The 21,591-nt window shown below is 42.1% G+C and overlaps 1 protein-coding gene across 1 annotated transcript in view; it reads right to left on the bottom strand.

Moving 5' to 3' along the window:
- EZR (ezrin) overlaps positions 1-21,591 on the bottom strand; it is a 37,335-nt gene continuing 15,744 nt past the window's right edge. Inside the window, exons 2-13 of the mRNA XM_058020114.1 lie at positions 19,642-19,725; positions 14,657-14,752; positions 13,592-13,866; positions 12,716-12,799; positions 11,913-12,059; positions 8,435-8,531; positions 5,201-5,364; positions 4,179-4,309; positions 3,354-3,514; positions 2,989-3,081; positions 1,832-2,083; positions 1-1,497 (exon numbers count right to left, since the gene is read on the bottom strand). Coding sequence (XP_057876097.1) covers positions 1,333-1,497; positions 1,832-2,083; positions 2,989-3,081; positions 3,354-3,514; positions 4,179-4,309; positions 5,201-5,364; positions 8,435-8,531; positions 11,913-12,059; positions 12,716-12,799; positions 13,592-13,866; positions 14,657-14,752; positions 19,642-19,725 — 1,749 coding nt within the window. The 3' untranslated portion in view covers positions 1-1,332. The remainder of the gene's footprint in view (positions 1,498-1,831; positions 2,084-2,988; positions 3,082-3,353; positions 3,515-4,178; positions 4,310-5,200; positions 5,365-8,434; positions 8,532-11,912; positions 12,060-12,715; positions 12,800-13,591; positions 13,867-14,656; positions 14,753-19,641; positions 19,726-21,591) is intronic.

Here is a 21,591-nt window from a genome sequence, read left to right as displayed (position 1 = left end):
CTTTTATTTAGATGGTTGCTGCTGCAAATAAAAAAACCCCACACAAGATTCAACTCAAGTATAACGCAGCATAGATATTGTAAATGAAGAGGTGACAACATACTGTATCTCACTTTCTAACAGATTTTCAAGGAAAAAAGGGGAGAGTGGGGGAAGGATGGTCACAGAAATGCTCTCTACTAGAGAGAATACAACTGTGATATAAACAAGCAGTCCCTTCATCTTTGGAGTCTGAAACTTTAAATCAAACATTTAAAAAAATTAGAAAATTTGTTAGAAAAATAGGTGCAGTAAAATTGTATATATTGGATCATGTGTACATATAACAGTTTTCATTAAGTAAAAAAAATGATCTTTACAAATAATGCTTTATAGTAAATAATCAGCTGCACTGTATCAGACTACAGTCTTGCTTAGGCATTTTTACAGATGCAAGTCTTATTAAATCTGAAAAGTAACAAAATATACAGAGCAAAACTATTTCCCTTTAACTAGTACTGCAATTCACATATTGCATGTTTTATATATATATATTTATAAATACTACACTACAACTGATCAGTAATGAAGCTGGAATGCAAACACAGTGGTGTTGTAGATTCCAGAATAATTTGCTACTTGTTACATGAAGAGGGTATCAGTGTCCCTATGCCACTTTGAGCCATCACTGCACCATTTCTCCAGCTGAGAACAGCAACTACAAAATATCTAATTTCTACACAAAGAAGTTCTGAGGTGTTGTCAGTTCTTTTGTGTGGGGGGGCAGGGAAGGGGGAGCGTGGGCATCAAGACCAAGGAAAAACCAGGATCTACAAGCACCTGTGCGTGGATGTACAACACACATACAGGTGCTTGAAAATCCTGAGTTCCACAGCCTGTCTTCTCGTCTGTTACACTTTACACTGTAGCTAATAATACAAAGACATATGGCACAAAATTCACCCACAGATGCTTATCTTTTAGACCAGGCTGAATCCAGCACCTGCACAGGACACACATCTTTAAAAAGAAGCATGGCCTGTTAAAATTTGTCTTGCTTAAAGAGAGATGTGACATAAGGCCTTTTGGCACTAAGTAAAGGCATGAGCAAGTTACCAGGATCTGTGGTACAATAAGTTTTAAACTATACCAAATTTCACAGAAGGTTCAGAATAAAGGGGAGATTCAAACACCTCTGGGTTCAGAGAACATTGGTTAAGTGTCATACAGTGACCCCTCCTCAGAGAAAAAAAAAAAACAAACCAAAAAACCAATACAACAAAAACCCCAAAACAAGAACACAGCGTTAAGATCTGCCTTTCCCACAGTCCTGTCTTCTTCGTACGAGCATTTTTACATTGCCTCAAACTCGTCGATTCTCTGCTTGGTGTTGCCCTGCCGGATCTGCCGCAGCGTCTTGTACTTGTCCCGTCCCTGGCGCATGTTCTCCGAGTGGATGATGTCGTTCTGGGTCCTCTTGTCCTCGTGCCGAGCCTGGGCCAGCTCATCTGTCAGCGCCTGCAGTACACAGAACAATAAATGCAGGTTATTGTGAGAAGCTCTCAGCTCCTGTCAGTCCTGTTCTCTGGGAGAGCTGAGAGTTGTGAATGCTTGGACAGAGAAGTGATATGGATAAGACCTGGCCTTTCCAAAACCATTATGGATGATTTAAGCAATCTCAAAGCTTGAGCAATGAGAGTCATTTTTATATACCTTGCCTTTACTTCAAACTTCCTACAGGAACTGTAAACAAAGAGAAACTGTCGTGCTCTGTGTGTTTAACCAAGTGGTGCTTGGTTCCTGCTCTCCAGGACTGTTTCAATCCCTCTGCCTCCTCCGAGCAGTGCCTTACCCTCAGCTGGCTCTGCACGCGCGCGTTCTTCTCGGCCTCGGTGATGCGCTTCTCCTCGTTGCGGTCGTTCCTGATGCCCTCGCTGGAGAACTCGGCGCTGTAGGCAGAGTACTCGGAGCCCTCATCGTGCAGGTTGTCGTGGACGTGGTAATTCACCGGCTCGTACACTGGGGGTGGGGGTGGAGGTGGAGCAGTCATCACCAGGTGTAACTCCTCCTTGGTCTTCACCAGATCCTCCTGGGCTTCCCTGGCCTTTGGGAAAAGAGTGGAACGTATTTTAAATGCTTTTCTTGCTTTAAATCAGCTTAATGAAAACTTAAATGCTTATCTTCCTAGTTTGTTCCATCTACTGTGAAAAGCAAGAGAGAAAGAAATGTCTGCAGCTGATGGTTCTCTGTTATTAGAGAACTTTTGTTTTTGCTAGGGATGCTATCATCATCAGCCACTGAGCAAGGGGGTGTGAACAAACACATGTGCAAGGGGTCTAAGCAAACAATATTCTTCCAATAAAACAACCCAGGAAAAAGTTCTATGGGAAGCTACAGTTATCATCATTCGGTTCTCCATTAGAAGAGCTGCAGGCTGGAGACACACCGGTTCCACAGAGCAAGAATTTGGGAATCTCATTTGGTGTTTTTAGTGCAATTACACAGCAGGCAGTCACCTTCCCTGCTGCTGCAGTGGTTCTGCCCTCCCACATGTCTTATATTGCACTGGGAGCACCAGCACTCCAAGCCTTGTGTGGTTTCACTGCAGCAGTTGATTAAACTCTCCTGATCCAGGGACCAGGAAGCCACCAACAGCACGTGCCCCTCAAAACAGACACCTGCAGTGTGGCTGCTTTTGCAGCATCTTCTCTTGACTGATGTAATGTTTTCAGACATTTTATCATGGATTACATGCATCATTTATTCATGTGCCCCTCTCTCTCCAAGGCTCCAAGACAATTATCGCATTTTTAGGTTTTATACAGGTTTTCATTCTGACTTTTGACTGAAGGGTTGTTGGAAGAAAGGTGTTTTTGCAGATGTATTGCACATTCATGACAAGTTTGATCTTTTTCACTGCTGAACAGATGTTTGCTTCCACACGTTTGAGAAGTCACACCAGGCTAAGAACCACAGAATTTTAGAGCAGCTGGTAAAGCAGATACTCACTCTGATTTGCCACTCTTCAACCTCACTCTCTTTACGCTTCCTTGCCTCTTCAAGAAGTGCTATCTTGGCTGTATACTCTGCAAGCTCTGTAGCCTGTTGAATAATAAAATCAGAATTACAGGGACTCTTAGAAAAAACACCAACCCAACCAAAAAACCAAACACAATAAAAAATACTGTTAACTCTCGTAGAGACTGAATAAGAAACTAAGAAGTAAAAATTAGATTGCTTATGATAGAAATCAGTGCCACAATGACAGCCCACTACATCACTGCACTGTTTTTCCCTGGACATGATGGCTTTGCCTTACTCAAGGGCACAGTAATATGCCTCTGCATCTTGTTCTCAAAGTAGCTGAGTCTTACCAGCTGTTCCTGGCTCTTTATCTGGTCCATATTTTGTCTCTCCAGCTCTTCCTTGGCCTGCAGGGCTGCCAAACGTTCAGCTTCCAGGCGTTCTGCCTCCTCCTGGGCCCGTTTCCTCTCCTCTTCCAGCTGAATGGCTCTTTGGATCTGATCTGACAGCTCTGCAAAGAGACAGATCAATGTGGTTAGTCCAAAAGTCTGCTCAAAGCTATGGAACTTCAGTCTCTTAGGTAACTGCAGAAGTCAGGACTTTATTCCAGCTTGCAATACTCCCTTCACTGTGCTCCTCAAAGTAATAATTTGCATAATACACCAAGTAACTGGATTCAGAAGTAGTCAGATGCACATTGCAATTAAACCTTCTGTGAGATGTTTGCACTGAAGTCTGTAACACTGACATGACTCTGCTGCTGTTAATTGACAGTTTGCTGCGTGGATCAGATGTTGTGTTCTTCTGTGCATTGAAACAGAAGCTTCCATTTCACTGGAAAGATTTGTTCCCAAAGTACTTTTCTGTTAGGAGTGAGTAAAAAGTACTTGAGGGCTGAACTCTTGCTCACTGCTGGAAGAGGCTGTGCTACTTAAATCCTCCTGGCAACAGGGGAAAACAGAGTTCCTGCCCTTTCGTTTCCAAATAAAACCTGCAGATTTTATGCTACTTTCATCCTTTGGATGCACATTAGTACATTTAGCTGTATTGGCAGACTGACATTAGTAAGTCTTGCCAAGCCATCCCAGTGTCACCAGATTTAGGCAAGGCATGGGCAACAACCCATACACCCCCTCTGTGGAGCACAGTACGTGGTCAGCCAGGACATACTTTACCTTTCTCTGCTTTCTGAGTCTTCACTTCATACTCTTGTAGCCTCACCAGCAGCTCCTCCTTCTCCCTCAGCATTTGTTCTTTCTCCCTCTCAATTGTCTCTCTCCTCTTCTTTTCATCTTCTAGTTGTTTCCTGTTAAAAACACATTTCATGCTGGAAGCTCACTTTCAGACCCAAGCTACTGCCAGACAAGAAAGCTGGCTGGGAACCTCTCCAGGCAGCTCAATGGGAAAGTGGCTGCCACAAAACAGGAGCCAGAAGACAGAAATAGGCTGTTCCTTCAACTCTTTAGAATTTTTGCTCTGTTTAAGATACCCCATTTCATAATAGCATTTGTATTTTTGTTCGTTGCCACAGAAATTTAGAATACCAAGTAGCTGCTAGACCCAGAGAGGAAAAAGACTGGCATTGCAAGGCAGAAGAGGTGTAACTTTGTTACTTCTGCCATATGGAAAGTTAAGGAGGTGTGAAAACAACAGGACTGAAAGAACAGAGACAAACAATCCACAAGTTCAGGAAAAAAGCAGCATGATTTCTTGAATCATAAGCAACTGCAGCCAGTGGTAGAATTGCTATTCCTTTTTCCTTGCCTGTAAGAGATCTCCCAGTTCCTTCTGTCTTTACAGAGTACCCATATGTGCTCCCTGTGAAGGCTACTCCCTACTCCCAAGCATCCTGTGGCTCAGCCCATAAATCAGATGCCAACATTCCAGAGTCAGGAAAACCCTTCTCTAGGAGCACACCACCACACCAGAGCCTGCTGTGCCTTTACTTGCACATTTTCTTGCAGCTCCTGAGGCTGCAGCCAGGACAGCTGGAAGGGCAGGGTAGGGTAAAAGAGTCCCACTGCAGGACACCCCAAAAGTCCCTGCCCATAGTCCAGAGCTCCAGGGCCACACGAGCTCCCCCTGAGCCTGGGATGGCTCAGGGCCTCGCCCATGGATGCAGCTGCTTGCTGAACCCTGGCACCTGGGTGTCATTTACTTCTGCCATGCCACACCAGCTGCCTGCATCCAAGCCCACCTTTCCAGCTGTTTCTGGTGCTTCTCCTCCCGGGCCTGGGCCTTCATCTGCTGCACCTCGATGGTGTCGGGCTTCCTGCGCCGCATGTACAGCTCGTGGTTGCCCATGCAGAGCTGCAGGATCCTCTTGTTAATTCTCAGGCGAGGGGCATAAAACACAAAGTCCTAGGAGAGAGAGACTCCACAGTCAGTTTTTCCAAACACTCTTTCTCCTCCCAGCTAACTGCAGACAGAACATCTTGTCACTAATTTAATTCGAATCCAGACATAAATGCAAGACCATTTAAACACAGCAGCAGAGACTGCAAATATCATCTGAAGCCAAAACTATTGTGATTTATATTCTCCATTTAAAGTCTACATAGAATGTGCAAGTTACTCTTCTAGATAAAGCATCTTTTAGAGAAAATCCCAGATAGATGAAGCCTCATTTAAATAGAGATTATTAGATGTTGCAGAAGGTTCTGGGTTGGCAGGTAAACATCTGGGCAACACACAGGCCTCTAGTGTTGAGTAGTTTTTCAGTTTGCAGTTTTGTGACTGAAAGACAAAGCATAAACTACAAATTTATAAATTTCTCAATCTATCTGAATCAACATTCAAGGCCCTGTGTGTTTTTTCAGATAATTTCTTATTATCTTAGATTAATAAGAATAATTAATATCTTATTACTTCTTTCAATATAATTCTTGTCCATTCCATGGCATTTCCTAGTTAAGCTGACCTAGGCTGTTAGAAGAGTGTAAAATAAAAAGTAATTTTTTAACCACCAGCCACATGGGTTATTTGAAATATCAGGTTGCAAGCAGTGACAAAACAAATGATATTCTAAAATTTCTGGTTCAGTAAAAAGGACACTCCCAAATTTCTTATTACCTGTCCTGTAGTCAGACTTTTACAGAAATTATAAATTAGACTAGCTCTTCTAGAAGAAAACCAACTAAGGAAGGGATACAGAGGGCCCAAGTTCACTACCTTCCTGATAATATTTCTGAGTCCACAACCACACACATCTACAACACAGTGTAAACTTACACAGTGGATAAACATCCTTGTACTTTTTCTGTGTACTACATGGATAGTGGGCAAGCTGCCACATGACCACCATAAACCAGTGCCCATTCCTTGGAATTATTCTCCTATGGATTGCCTCACTGTTAGCAAAAGATGGAACCAGGTATGGAAGCAGTGACCATGTTTTTAATTGCCTGAGCTCAGAAGCACAACTGTGGCTATCTTTGGGAAATCCAGAAGTCACACTAAGCAATTAAAAGCTCCCTAAGTGGCATTAAGATGAACATGCTGGCAAAGACTGATTTTCTCCAATGCATTTCCCTAATGCACACTGGCTGCAGAAGAGGCAGCCAGGGCACTGTGCTGTGCTCTCCCACTAAATCCTGCTGGAGCCATTCCGAGGCTCACAGGTCTGATCCTGATAATTGTGACTGCAAACTGCTCATCCACCCTCCTACTTCTGAGAAGTAATTGTAAAAACAAAGTTTGTGCCCATTGCAATGAACAGGTCCTATGCTGAGGCAAAGCTCACTTCCATGGAAGTAAATACTGAGGGTATGGATGGCGCTTGCATTTGTCATTTAAGGCCATAATCAAGGGACACAACATTCAAATATAAATATAAAAAAATTCCTTTCTTTCCTCATCCCCAGCCTACCCCAGATCTCACACAATGGGAGAACTGCACTTTGGTATTTTAAAGATAATGTGCTGAAGATCTTGGAGTATATGGGCAGACAAAGCCCAGAAATTAAAAAGCTTATCCTGGGCAAGGTGCCACAGGACTCTGCCCTTTACATTACTGTAAATTTAAACACAGGCATACAGAATCTTCCAAATTAAGAGAGACCTTCCCAACCTACAACTTGAGTGGACTGAGTATTTTGCTGTAGTTATGATGCCTGACTTTCTAAAAGGAGATACAAGCACACAAAAAAACCCAGACAACTTCCTGAATACTCAAAATTAGTGCCCAGGTAAATTCTTATTTTAGGCATAGCTTTAAACATACCTTCAGCCAGAGGGAAAATAATAATTGACAGGGAAAGAGGAAACATAACTGAGGTTTTCAGTGCTAACACCTTTCTGTACCAGCCTTTTGCAAGCCTTCTATCTCAAACTCAGATTTACTCTTTGGGGAGTGGGTGGCAAGCTGAGATCTGTGTTTTGTAATTATGTACAACACATGCAAGAGGCTCTTCTATTGAGAAAAGCATGCCTGACAGTCCAGCTTTCTATCTCTGGGGAGTTCTGTTGTTTTCACTAACAGCATTACAGAAAATAGCTCCTCTCCCCCAGGTTCTTATCTGGAGGATGGAAGAAATCCCTGCAGCACACAGTGCATTAGCATCCTTTAAATTACTGGGAGGATCTTTTGCTGTTAGAGATATTTATAAGCCATCATCCTTTGCCAAAGCCAGGCTGCTTATTATTTCTCTGGGCTGCACTTATCCACCAAGGCCAAGTACTGGGGTGGGGGAAGAGCAGAGGAGATCTTTCTCAACTACTCCAATAATTTCACAAGACTGACACAATGACATCCAGCCATACCAGTTATTCCACCTTATGTTCTCAACAGGTCAAAGTAAGTTTCTAACTCCTCACTAAAATAACTCTGAAAACATACTTTTAAGTATTGAAAAGCAACATTCACAGGTAGCTACATTTCAGCTCTCCACCAAAGTCATATCCCTGAAATTTACCTTGGTGTTCAAGAAAGCCAATGAACACCACATTTTACTTTGTCAGAATTGTGGAAGTGGGCAGTGATGGATGGGAAGCCATATATACCCATGTGGTTTTGCAGTAGCATTTGAACTACTTCTGTAATTTTTTTAATGTATGGATATTTTTAAACGAAAAAACAAAAATAAAATTTACCTATCAGCTTGCACGCACTGAAAGATATGCAGAGAGGCCTCACAGAACTAGCAAACTAGCAAAGAATCTCAAATTTGAGCATGAAGTTACCCAGTTTGCTACAAAAAAGGACTCTGCAGTTGTAAAATCCTTATCTTTTTCCACATTAGCTATCACTATCAGCCCTTCATTTATGCTGCATAGAAAAAACAGCAGCTCTGAATACACTCTAAATACAAATGCTTATTTTGCATCTAGAATATCTGTGGCTTCCTCCTCTCCCAAGACTACTTTATTTTGAGATGAAACACTATCAGTTTTTCATATGCAGTATCCAGGAGTCCCTTCTGGATATACTTACTGGTGCCTTCTTGTCAATGGGCTTTATAACAAACTTCTTGTCATTGAAAGAGATGTTTCTGATTTCGCTCCAGGGGAACCCAATCTTTGGGGTTAGTCTGGAAAGAAGAAAAACTTGTTTTAAGGGATGATGCAATAAACATTTTTCCCCCATATTGCTTCCAACACACAGACTTGGTGGAATGCAATGCTTCACAAAGCTTTCCCAAAAGAGAGAAGACAGTAATTGAACCAGAATACCACAGGGAGTAGGAAAAGAAGCACAGTAACCTCTCTTAGTGAGTCTCTTCTCATTCTCACCACCCTACTGACCTTTGGCTATGTAAATAGGAATGGACTCTGCTGAAGCCACATGATCAGCTGCTTCTAAGCTTATTTCTTTTAACTCTGGTCCCAAAATCCACAGCATGCAGAATTTATGTGCAGTGCTTCCCTGCACAGACCTCTCACACATCATGGGAGGCATGAGCCAAAGTAACTGAGCTGCTCCCCACACATCACAGCACCCACAGGCAAACCCACCCTGCTGTGGTACAGCTAGCCCAGTTCACCTCCATGCTGCCTTCTCTGAAGTGCTGGGCAGGCACCATTGGTAGGAGAAGATTTATTTTCTTTTATTTCACAGAATGGGTCATGTTGGAAGGGACCACAGTGGATTATCTGGCCCAACCTCCCTGCTCTAGCAGGTCATCCCAGAGCACATGGCACAGGAATGCATCCTGAATACCTCCAGGCAGGGAGACTCTACAGCCTCTCTGGGCAATCTGTTCCAGTGCATGGTCACCTGTACACGAGCAGAATGCGAGGAAGAACTTCTTGTGCACAACACAGAAGTTCTTCCTCACATTCAGGTGGAACTCCCTGTGCACCAGAGCCTCTCCTTGCCCCATTGCTCAGCAGCACTGAGAGGAGCCTGGCTCCATCCTTTGACACCCTCCCTTCAGAAATCTCCTCCCCTAGACGACAGGCAAGGTTGGTAACAAAGGCCCTGTTCTCTCCTTCCATACAAGCTGCTCTTTGAGCCCATCCCATGAGTCACCCAGCGGAACTTCACTCGCTGCTCATGCCATGAGCTCTGTGCCACGTGGCTCCCACCAGTGGAAAGCTCTCCTATGAAGCAAAGGGCAGGATTCAGACTCCCAGCTCTTCCTCGCCGGTGAGGAGTCCAGGTCTGCTGGTTTGTTCGGAATTTTTCTATATGACTCACTAAACACTTGATATTTTCCTCTGCCTTAATTTCTCCAGAGTCTTACATACAAAAAGTTTGTCATGAGATCAAATGTTTCTGAGCTATTCCAATACTTCACCTTCACACACCTGATCAGCTCTGCAGCAAGTTCTAACATCACAAGGACTTGTGCATGTGACTATAATAAAGTCCTTTAATTAGCCCAACCAAATATTTTTTTTAAATATTTAATATCACATTATTATTCTTCTCTTAGCAAGGGACGGTATATTCTCTAGAGATAGCTGTTTATGATTAAGAACTATAATAATTGTGTCTTACATAAAAAATAATGACAACAAGCAATCTTCTAGTTATTCTCTAACCCCTCCAACATATGTGTCTCTGTCACAATTATTCTTGCAAATTATTTGAAGACACAAGTATTTCATGTTTAGCACTTACAGAAACGTTTATCATCACAGTGGACCACTCAAATTCTGTAAGAATTCTGTGGAGCACATTGATTAAAGAAAAAGAGAGCAATTTTGGGAGGAATTTCCCTCATTGTCAAAGAGATGGAAAGCTACTACATCAAAAGATTTTGCTGGGTCCAAGCACAAAAAAAAAAAAAACAACCTTGCTTCATTTAAATTCAGACATCAAGAATAAAATTCACCCTCTTCAGAACTATCCACTCCCTAATCTCTAACTCAACTGCAAGATTATGAACAGTGTGTGTGTGTGTGTGTAACATTAAGAACTGTAAAGAAAATTATTTGATTAGACTAAGATCAACTAATTACTCCAGCCTCCATCACATTAGTACAAGTGCTTAAATCCTAGATAATACAGTCTGACAGACAACTAAAATAATTCACTCATTAAGTAAGTTCTACTGCAGATTCTTCCCTTTAATGCAGGGGAAGAAAAAGCCTGAATATACCCAGAAACAGGACATTGACATGCACTGCAGTCTAGAGGCTCACACACCTACAGCACAGCCTCATTTTCCTCGTGTTACACTCCAACAATGAAATCTCTGCTTCTTCATCTTTGCCCTCAGTCCCCAAACTTTACACCTACAAACCAGAGGTGCCATACACATTACTATTTCTAGTCCCCACATCTGTTGGAAAGACTTAATTATATAGTGGCAAGAGTCACAGCAGAAATAAGCAGTTTATTCCAGCACTGTATTTGTTTTGCAAACGCTCTCGATAGGCCTCCACAGTCAATGGCTACACTCTGATTTCTGCAGCTCGAAAAACCTGTTTGTGTGACCATGGTTACATAGCAAGACCAGTCATTCAGGACTGAAGTATTACATGAGCGAAACTACTTCTCTTTCAAGTGACACTCCTTGTTTTCTGGGTGACAGCACATATTAGCATTGCAGAAAAGACTGCCTTTCTCTTTGCCTTATCAACAGAAGATGCAGAGAGTTCCAATTAATATTTGGGTTGCATTCAAACCTTTTTGGAGGCAAGGATGTAGAACAGGTGAAATCCGTTCTGTATTTCAATGATAGTCTGTTACAGATTAGTGACATGAAACAAAGATGGGAAACATAGGGGAGAGGAAAAGAAAGCAGTCTAGACAGCAATGCTCCATCTAAAAAATAGATATTTTTAACTCCCTTCAATCCTTCAGTGCAGAGTATTAGAAGAGACTAGCAGGCTTAGACACAGCTGTTCTCACCTTCTTATTATGTTTATTTATAGATGTAGTCTATCATTTCCCACCTACTATCCAATTAATAATGGCTCTGCCTTTACCAGAAGGGCTGATTAAAACTGTGTGTACTTCAGCAAGCCCTCATTTCATTCCTTGTTCACAGTAACTATATAGGTTAGCCTCTCCCTGGGCTCTGGGTGTCACCCAGCTTTGCTTTTGTGTCCACCCCATAATCTGCCTTTTTCAGAACCGGGCAGCTGCACACACATTCATCATTAACTTCAGGACAGGAGTTTCCTTAGGTGTCTGCAGATGCCTTCACCTAGCCAGGTTCTCGTTGTGGCCACTGATGGCAAACCTGGTGACCTGACTCAAGGAAAAGCCAGGTGAACGCCTCAGTTCAGGATTCAGCCCCAGCACTGTGCACAATTATGAGCATTGTACAACTGACATCTCTCTTTGAACAGCAGGTAGAGTTAGCAGCTCAGGAAAGACATGAAAGCACAGGGGATGCGAAAGCCCATTTCCCAGCTTCACCTACTGATCCAGAATTGGACCACAAGCATTCCTGTAAATGAGAAATGTCCCATACCAACTCTCTTTGGAAGATCAGAGGCAAAAACAAAAGACTTACTTATCATCCTTTTCATAGATGTTGAGCCCCAAGGCATCGACTCCCAACCAAAGATCAGTTCCTTTCTTATTCTTGATTTCAAAGTAGTTGATTCCATACATCTCCAGGTCTTGGGCAATCTTCAGGTATTCCAGCATGGCATTCTCTCTGATTGAGACAAGAAAAAAAAAACAGATAAATGAGAAACCAACATCAGCTTTAGCTCAGAAAACACAAACAGCTCAGAAGAAAAAAAAAATTTCCTAAACCTCACTTGAAACTCAGAAGTTAAAACTGAACATGCACCATTAGGATTCACTTTAGAAGTTACGCGAGCATGTCTACCAGCACACACAGAGAATATTTCCATATACCAATCCCTAGTACTTCCAGGCAGAAAATCAGCAACATTCACCTCCCTCAGCACTCACAGCTCTCATCCTTGTCTCAGGGTACAATGAGTAGGAAAGGTATAGGATCTGAGCTTTCCCCATCTGTCAATGCAAATCCTTTAGTGACTGTAAGGTTTGACAGCACCTTTACTCTTTTCCCCACTCAAAGCTGTCACTAATCAAATGTGCACAGGTCCAAGATCTTCAGGAAGCCACACTGTTCCCAGCACCAGCACAAAATATACCACTGTGCTTTACCATGTGGTCCAATACTGAACTAAAAAATACACACCAGGAGCAGTGTGTATCACTCACACAGGCAACTCAGGAGTCTAAACCCAGACTAACAAAACCATGTTGTAGAAATGCAAACTTAAGGTAACCAAACAAGCAGCAGGGTGATCAGCCCAAGGACCAACACAAAACACTCACTTGAGCATGCCACTGTGCTCAGCGTGCCACACCTGGATCCGCTCCTCCCACTGCTCTCTGGAGAGTTTATGCTGGTCCATCACCCTACACAAGGAAACAGATATCAGCAAGATTAGAGGTTCTGCAGAATCCACTGATGGTGATCTTTGCTCTCACCCTGGTGCAAGCTTTACTGTAGCCAAAAGGAAAACCCTACTCAGCCCAAAGGTGTTCTCTGTGAAGCAGGGCAATGCAGAATGGGCAAAAAAAACCCTCTGCAAAGCCTTTCTGGTCACTGCCCAGACACATGAGAGGTATAAGCAAAACTCTGCAAACGAATCACACACATACTGTAGACACCAGGGGATTACAGCAAAGCAAAAGTTGGTGCAATCCCTGGCATCAGACATTGCTGCAGTGTCATCAGGAAGAGTAAACAGAAGGCATTGTTCTGATAACATCCACTGATCCTGAGTGAGGATGGACTGTGAAGCCACAAGACATGCTTTCCACATACAAGCTTTTTAGGACTGTACTTTAGGATTAAGAACACACAACCCAACCTTCTTCAAGAACGACATATTCTTGACTTAATGCTGCTCTTTTCTTCTTAAAGAAGAAACATTCATACTGCCACAGTTACCAGCATGGCAGCAGTTTTTAAGAAATAAAATCTGAATACAAAACTGTATTTCCTCTCTAACCAACACAAGGAGAAGCAAAAATATACTGAAATATGACAGATAGAAGTGAAATAAGGGAAAAGCCCAATTATATGCAATTCAATTAAAAAAAAAAAAAAACAAACCAAAGATACTTTTAAATAAAACTCTTTGCATTTAAATAGAATTCAAACAAAAAAATAAAAAAAGAGACTGCATCAGCCAATTTCTTCACCTTTGGGGGATCAGACGCTCTGAATTGAGGTATCCAGGCTTGTGCACGTCTTTGTTGTAATCTCCAAATTTGGCCTGCACAGCATAGGAACCAAGAAGTACTGCTGTTTCAGGAGGACAGTAGATCTCATCACTGAGGATCCCTTCCTTCACCTGCAGGAAGAACAGCTTCTGCGTGATGTCCTGAATCAGCTCTTCAGACACATCCTCTGGGAAGAACTTGGCACGGAATCTGAACTGGAGGGGATTCTCCTTTCTGATTTCTTGAGCAGAAACCTGAGGACAGAGGTGACACCACAACTGAGCAGGTGTTTTTCTGCAAACAATAGAATAGAGTGCTTTAAGACAGAAAAAAGAATTTGGGGCATTTGCCATAAGAGGTGACTGGCAACTCTTTAGTGGAATTCCTTAATTCTGGCTGCTTACTGATACGAGAGAACATGGGGGAGATGCATTATGTTTTCCAACTAAGCCAGTTAAATCCTGTTTGTACAGCAAACACTGGTCACTGGAGAATGATTTACTGTGCTGTATCAGATGGCAAACCCACCCAGTACTGTGTGTGTTTGACAGAGAACAGCCCCCTGACATTAAACAGGTGTGTCAGCGACTGCCCCACCAAGAAAAGCAGCCCATGCCCTCATAAGAGCTGGGAACACAAAAACAGGAGCACACCAGAGGCATCAGCACTTGGCTGCCCAGCTTGGAAGTGCCTCTTTTCCAATTAGGACACACCTGATCCTGCACAGGCAGGGCCTAAGCCCATGCCAGCCAAGTGCTCCTCCAGCCACAGAAAGTGCAGCTGCTTCCTCCCAACAAAGCACAGTATCCAGGTGCTGCTGCACACGTGGCAAATGCTTCCTGCAACTCAGAGAGTGAAAGGGCTTCTACCATGTCACACCTCACCCATGGAGATCACAATGTTATCTCTAAAAACAATCCTGGAATTATGAAAATTAGGGCACAATCAACAGCAGGCACAAGGTGTATGAAGGTGCAGCCAATAACACATCAGGAAACATACAAGCTTTAACCTTTGGCCAGCAATTAGCCCAAAGTCTGTTACCTTTTTATCAAGCTTCAGCCAAGTTTGGAATCCTTTGTTGTCCACATACTGAAGACCAAAGTACCACACTTCTCGCAAACCTATGGTTTTAACCACCTGCAACAGAAAGGTAAAAAAGAAAAAGCTATTGCAGGAAAAACTTCACTTGAGGCCCAGGTATCCTTTCGAGTCCCACATCACCCGTGATGGTGCAGGCAAGAGCCTAAACCTACTCATCTCTTAATTTCACGTTGCAGACAAGGATATACAGCTGCATTGCAGATGACGATGACAGCACAGGCTGAGATACTTGTCCCACCCAGTTTTGAGAAGATGATGATCTTGGGGAAAGCAGGTGAGACAAACAGCGAGTGACAGGCCACCAACTGCTAGACTGACACACTGGCAGCAGGTGGGGCTTCTGCTTGCTTTTATCTACTGACTCATCTTAAAATTGTACTTAGTGAAGCAGATGAGTTATGTCACCGAAGTTTTTGGTGGGATGGTCTCTAATGGTATTAGTACTAATTACAACTAGTTAGCAGTAATAAAATGGCTCAAGTGACCTTGTCTGCCAGTCACCAGAGACTATTCCTTCTGGAGGAAGCAACTGAGAGGTGCTTTATACTGCTGCTGTGAGGCTCTGAGAATTAAAACAAGATGCAAGTATTCTCAGTCAAGGTTATTATTTCTTTAAACCCCCCAAAAGGCTGAGTTTATGAAGGACAAGAATACATTGATGCCCCCACATTAGGACAAGTTTCATTTCATATATTGTAAATACTAACCAGCTGAAAGAACAGAAACACCATCCATTGACTGGGTGGTGCCCTTACTAGAAAAGCAGTCCTGTTTGGACATGTTACATTGCCTCAGTGGAGGACAGAGCCAACAAGTCCCTGACCTTCACCTGCTCTTGAGAGCTTGTTCTTATAGCCAAGTGCTTGGCTGCCAGCTGATGTACCTGTAAAGCTCTAGACACAGCCAAAATCTGCAAAGATCAACCACGTTCACAGCTGCATCACTTCTGTTATGTTATTTGCAGAGTAGCCCCACAAAAAGTGATGTAGGCATCACTACAGGGAGCTCAACTGAGTGGAAGGCAAGAAGAGTTAAAAACCACTGAGTGAGTTAGGGAAGTGTGACAGACTTGGGAATGTGTAGTTAGATGTGCTTCAAGCAAGTCTAAGATCTCAACCAAGGATCTGTTTCACCTCCACATTTAAGGTATTGCTGGAGACACTCTGGCTGGAGAGCAGACTTGAGAGAAACAATGTCATGTTAGCTAAGACTAACTAGAGTTTATCACAAAGACAATAAAACCCACCAATCCAAACAAACAAAAAAACCCAAGCTCCCACCACGTTCTTTTAAAAAAAGAGCTGGGCTCTGTAAATAATTCAGCTTTTACTTGACTAAAATTCCTTTTCCCTCCTCCCTCACAGTGACTTGTTTCATCATGGGAGACCAGTTTTCTGACAGCTGGATGTATTTTTATGAAATTTAACAGGAAACCAGGGGTATGTTGAGTGTGGTACTTCCTGTTGCACAAAAGAATGTTGCAACTTTGTTAAAATAAAAAGTTACATAAATCAAGCAGTTATCAGGTCATTATCTCTTAATGTCTCTTACAAGAGAAAAAGCACACTTCCTATAAATAGAGTTAGAAAGTTTTCAGAAATCATGACCCCTCAAATTCTTCCCAAACCTAAAAGCAAGGAAGGATAAAGTATTAAGCTAAACTTCATAATTTGACTGTTTGAGTTTCAATACAAAGAACAAAGAAGGCTTTGGCCTGTACTGGGAAATGCTCTGTAAACTTCCTCCACGGCAAAACAAGGAAGAAATAAGAAACAAGGCATTATATACAAGATGAAAGACACCTCCTCTGCTTCCTCAAATGCATGAAGCCGCAAATCTTGAGTCTTCCCATTCCATGCAGTTATGCATTCACTCCCAGAGAATGCCAGTTACACCCTCCTCCATTTGAATTTCTTTTACACATGGTCAGGAGGGCACATGGCCACCTGGGAGATACTCCAGCCAGCAGCAGAGCCCACTGGGCTGGTCCTTGGGATGCCTCAGACCTCACTGCAGCATAAACTGCACAGGACTGGCTTGGGTGGAGAGGAACTTAATATTCACAGGTTTCCTTATTTACCCTCTCCTGTAAAAGGAGCTATAGAACACCTTACATGCAGGATACAGACATCTAGCAAAGCCTAGCTCTGGTTTTTGACAACCAAGCCAATAAGTCACCTTGTAGTTTTTAAAAATAGCTTGGTTCTTCAAAACCCCCACGGTGGTTCTGCAGTTCCAGCTGGGCCACTCCCCATACCTGTGAAAACCTGTTGCCTCCACAGGCTTTATCTGAGTGTAAACTCCACCCGAGATAAGGGCCTAGTGAAAGGCTTGCTCAACAGAACTGAGGAGAGAATGCGTGGTCTTCACCTTTTCTGGTTTTGTGCTGCTCAGTTCTACCTCAGCCTTCCCTTGATATGCTGAAGTATCCTCCAACAAGGTATGAAATATGGATAAGAATTTCCAATCACATGCCATGGGATGTAAAGGAGCAAATCTCCACGAGGTGTAGGTCTATCCCAATAGTGCACTAATCATTCTTCAGAAATCCCTAAGAATCCAGACAGCAAGCTAAAATAGAAGTATCTGGAATCTGAAACATCCTGCCTTTTCCATGTTCTCAGGATTTTGAACTTCTCAGCAGAAAGCAGAGAAAGTGGTTTCCCTTCTGCCAGAGAGACAACCCTGACTCTGAACAGATCTAAGCATTAGTTAATATATATGGATGTTGAATGCTTGTCATAAGGACATACTTAGAGTCTAACCTAAAGCATTGCTTTTTAAAACCTGGCTTTCAGTAATTTGGATTTTCATACTGATGGAGATAAAACACAATTTCTCTGTTTTGGATCAACATGAAAGGGCCAGGGGAAGAAATTACTCTGATGCCATGGTGATCAGCATGAATGGAATCATAGAATCATAGAATGGCCTGGGTTGGAAGGGACCTTAAAGAGCATCTAGTTCCACCTCCTGCCATGCACAGGGACACCTTACACTAGACCAGATAGCTCAGAGTTCCATCCAAGCAGGCCTTAAACACTTCCAGGGTTAGGTCATCCACAGCTTCTCTGGATAGCCTGTTCCAGTGCCTCACCACCAGCACAGTAAAGAATTTCTTCCTTATATCTAATCTAAAGATGCTTCCTTCAGTATGAATCCATTCCCTCTTGCCCTGTCACAATATGCCCTTGTAAATAGTCTCTCTCCAACTTTTTTTAGGGCTCCTTTCAGGCACTGGAAGGCTGCAGTTAGGTCACCCCAAAGCCTTCTCTTCTCCAGGCTGAATAATCCCAATTCTCAGCCTTTCCTCATAGCAGAGGTGATCCATCTCCCTAATCAACTTGGTGACTCTCCTCTGGAAGATCAAGCTGCAGTTACTGTTTACATAAAAATACAGGTTTCAAATGCACTTCAGCAAATCTCCAGCCACAGAATCATAAAATATTCTGAAGGAAGGGACCAACAAGGATCATCAAGCTCAACTCTAAGATGAATGAACCATATGGGAATTGAACCCTTGGCCTCTGTGTTCAATGAATACTTGATGTTTATCCCACATCACTAGTAATCAAAAGGAATTAAAGTTAGATTTAATGCTAAATACAAGCTGGACTACTCAGCTTTGTACTGTGAAGCTCTGCAGTGCTTAGTATTTGATTTCCTTCTTTCATTCCTTTCAAGAACTCACTAAAAGCTTTTTTCCTGTTAGTTTGTTGGGGGTTTAGAATTTTGTTTATTTTTAACTGATTTGTGGGTTGTTTGTTTGTGGTTTTTTTTTTTTCTGGATCTTCTTTTTAAATACTTCTCAATGCACAATTGCCATAAGGCCTAGCAAGTTCTAGTTAACTCACTGAAACAAGAATTGCACCAACAATACCCCAGAAGGAATGGACATTGTTTAGCCAATACTGCCTACCTGAGTAGCAGTAGCTACTCAAGTACAACCACCCTTAGCTATCAAGGTTAGTGGGTACAAGGGAAGAAGTACAAATAATGGTTTGTGAACACGTTAAAATGTGTGACTGAAGTCTGCATAGACCAATTCTTGTTTTTCAGGTCTACAGCAGAAATGGTTAGAAGCAATTCTTTTCTTCTTCTTTTTTTTTGAGTTGCAGAGCAGTAGGTAAATTTTTTTCTGCTAAAATCTAGGCCTTGCTTCAGTTTTATAACAGCAAGCTACTTAAGTTGATAATAACAAAATTTCACAAATAGCACACAGTTTGTTTTAGCTGTCTTTATCTGATCTTTGCAGGTCCATCTTCAAATAGACCTGAATATTGTTCAAGCAGTAACAGGAAGAATAACAGTACAGGAGGAGTCTTGGCCACTCAAGCTCTCCACTTCCCTGGGAATCCCTGAAGGCAGGGATCCCTGCTCCATCCTGCTGCACAGGGGCTTCTTATGAGGCATGCTGTCTGTAAATGTTGCACAGAGATCACAAACTCTTCTGATTTTCCAGTATTTTGGCAAACTCAAACCCCTGTGCTAACTCAAACCCAGCATTTGAATGAATGCAGTCATGCCAACGCCCTCATCAGCCACCTGAAGACCTGATTCTGAACAGTTTTATGCACAAGAGCAACATTTCAACCTTAAAAGTTAAGAACTATGTAAGAGCTAAGCAGTATTTCAAAGCAAGATGTATATTTTTACATGTTAGTTATGCTGTCTAAATATTTTAGACAGTTCATCATCCAACATGCTAGGAAGACAGGTTTCACTGGAACATAACATACCTGCAAGGGTTTTTGCTTTTTTCTTTTACTGTGAAGGAATTTAGAGATCTTAGTTCAGATTTGGGCCGTTTGATTAGGAGGTAGAGAGAAGAAAGATAGGTTTGGAATCCAGTCTTAAGAAAACACTACAGTCCAAAACATACTCCAAAATCAAACAACAAGAGCCCACAGGAACCCTTCACTGACCTGGTCGAAGAGCTGCTTGCCTGTAGTGTTTGGTTGGATGGCAAACTCCAGCTCTGCATCCATAGTAACAACTCGAACGTTGATCTAAGGAAAAAAACAAAAAGCATTGTTTAAGATGCACTGAAAGTTACTTCTAGGTGTTAACAGAGTCCTTTGTGTACAAGAGTCTCCATGCTTTGATGCACTCCTGTAACCTCTATAATAAACACACTTAAGCCTCAATTAGAATCGTGTTATCACACCAGCAAACTTAATTGGGGCACTCATTCTGCTGTTTTAACCAAATTGCTCCACAGGTTTTCTTACTCAACACAGGATTGGACAGATCTTCTGGTTCAACAGGAGGGTATTTTAGACCTGACCCTTTCCAGGCCTAAACCCTCCTGGACTAAGAGCTACTGTGGATACACATTATAGCTGCCTGCAGGCTATCCCTTGGATTACGAAAGGCCCTAATGACTAAATTAAATTTAAGACTTATAATTTAACTTCCATTTATATTAGAGCTGGAATTAATCTGAGGTTTTAAAGGCAAAAGGCTGCAGATTATTCTTATAAAGCAATCAGCATTAACCTGATAAATGTTCATTCTTTCCCTCATAAAAATCTGTTCAGCACATAAAAACAGCAGTAACAGGTACTGAATGATTCTGCAGGGCAGGAGTTCAATAAGCTCTTGCTGTCAGTGAAGAAACAACATAACTAGATTTACTGCAATGGCACTAGACTGCAAGAGAGGGGTTACTACTAAATGCAGAAGGCAAGAGTGTTTAATGACTAGAAAAAGTCTGTTAGCAGTTAATCAGGATGCAAAAGCAGCAACTAATCTTGCAGGGAATGGCATAAGGACCAGTAAAATGGCAAATCGGGAAAGGATTATCTCCAACTGTTCTGAATACAGCTTGTAATATTATACTACTTCTCAAAAAACACCAAAATCCCCAAACAAATCTAAAAATCCCAAATATGTATGATTGTGTAGTACAGTTATGCTACAAGGCCAGACAACATGTAAGGTACAGGCAGATGAGATTTCTTGACAATTTCCCAACAATTTGGTAATGCCACATGACAGAAAGCCACGGTTAAGAGACCAGGACAGCCTGGCCCACATCTGAAGAAAAGAGAAGTAAAAGAGGAAGGAGAGGAATAGAATCACTCACTACAAAGCTTCGGCCTTCAGCAGTTCCCAGCAATTTAATTATGTATGTTTAAACTCTAGGATAAATGTCACATGTAACAATGTCACAATTAACACAGAATTGTGAATAAAACAAGTTGCTTCAGCTAGTTTTAGTAAAATATATTTAAAAGCTTTGCACTCCTTTTTCAGTGAGACACTGAATGTTTAACCAACCTTCTTCAGTTTAATGGGTGGACCTGTCAATGTTAGGTTAATGGCTGAACTTGTTCTTAGAGATATTTTCCAAACTAAATGATTCTATGAAGGCACCAAGTATCTTAATAGAGTTGTTTCTTTTCTTCTGCTCCCATATGACAGAGTATCCTCCCAAAGAAAGATGACTGAAGACACTTTCCAAGTCACAGGACCCCAGAACTAAACCAGACAAGATGACTTAGTGATGCCGCTTTTAAGCTGTGTTTTTAAAGCACTGTCCTTTAAAAAAATTCTTCAAATGTAAGATGGAAGAACAAGCAAGAAGGTAAGAGGAGTTCTTGGAAAACCTAACTAGCATTCGGGATCATAATGGAGCACAGAGTTATGCTCAAGGTTTTCTTCCCATGCCTTAAGAAGCAAAGGTTTCCCAATAAATTTTTCCAGTACAGGAAGGTAGGGGAAGTTCAGATATCAAATTCTTTGGAACAGCAAGTCTGCAATTCAAAGATGTGACCTTAAAAAACACCTGTTGCTTAATCCCTCTCAACATTAAATCCCTAATCATATTCTAATCCCTTTCTACCCACTTCAAGAAAACATATGCTCATCGT

The sequence above is a fragment of the Melospiza georgiana genome, chromosome 3 (assembly GCF_028018845.1).
Source record: "Melospiza georgiana isolate bMelGeo1 chromosome 3, bMelGeo1.pri, whole genome shotgun sequence".
Classification (NCBI taxonomy): domain Eukaryota; kingdom Metazoa; phylum Chordata; class Aves; order Passeriformes; family Passerellidae; genus Melospiza; species Melospiza georgiana.
This window is presented reverse-complemented; position numbering and strand designations above follow the sequence as displayed.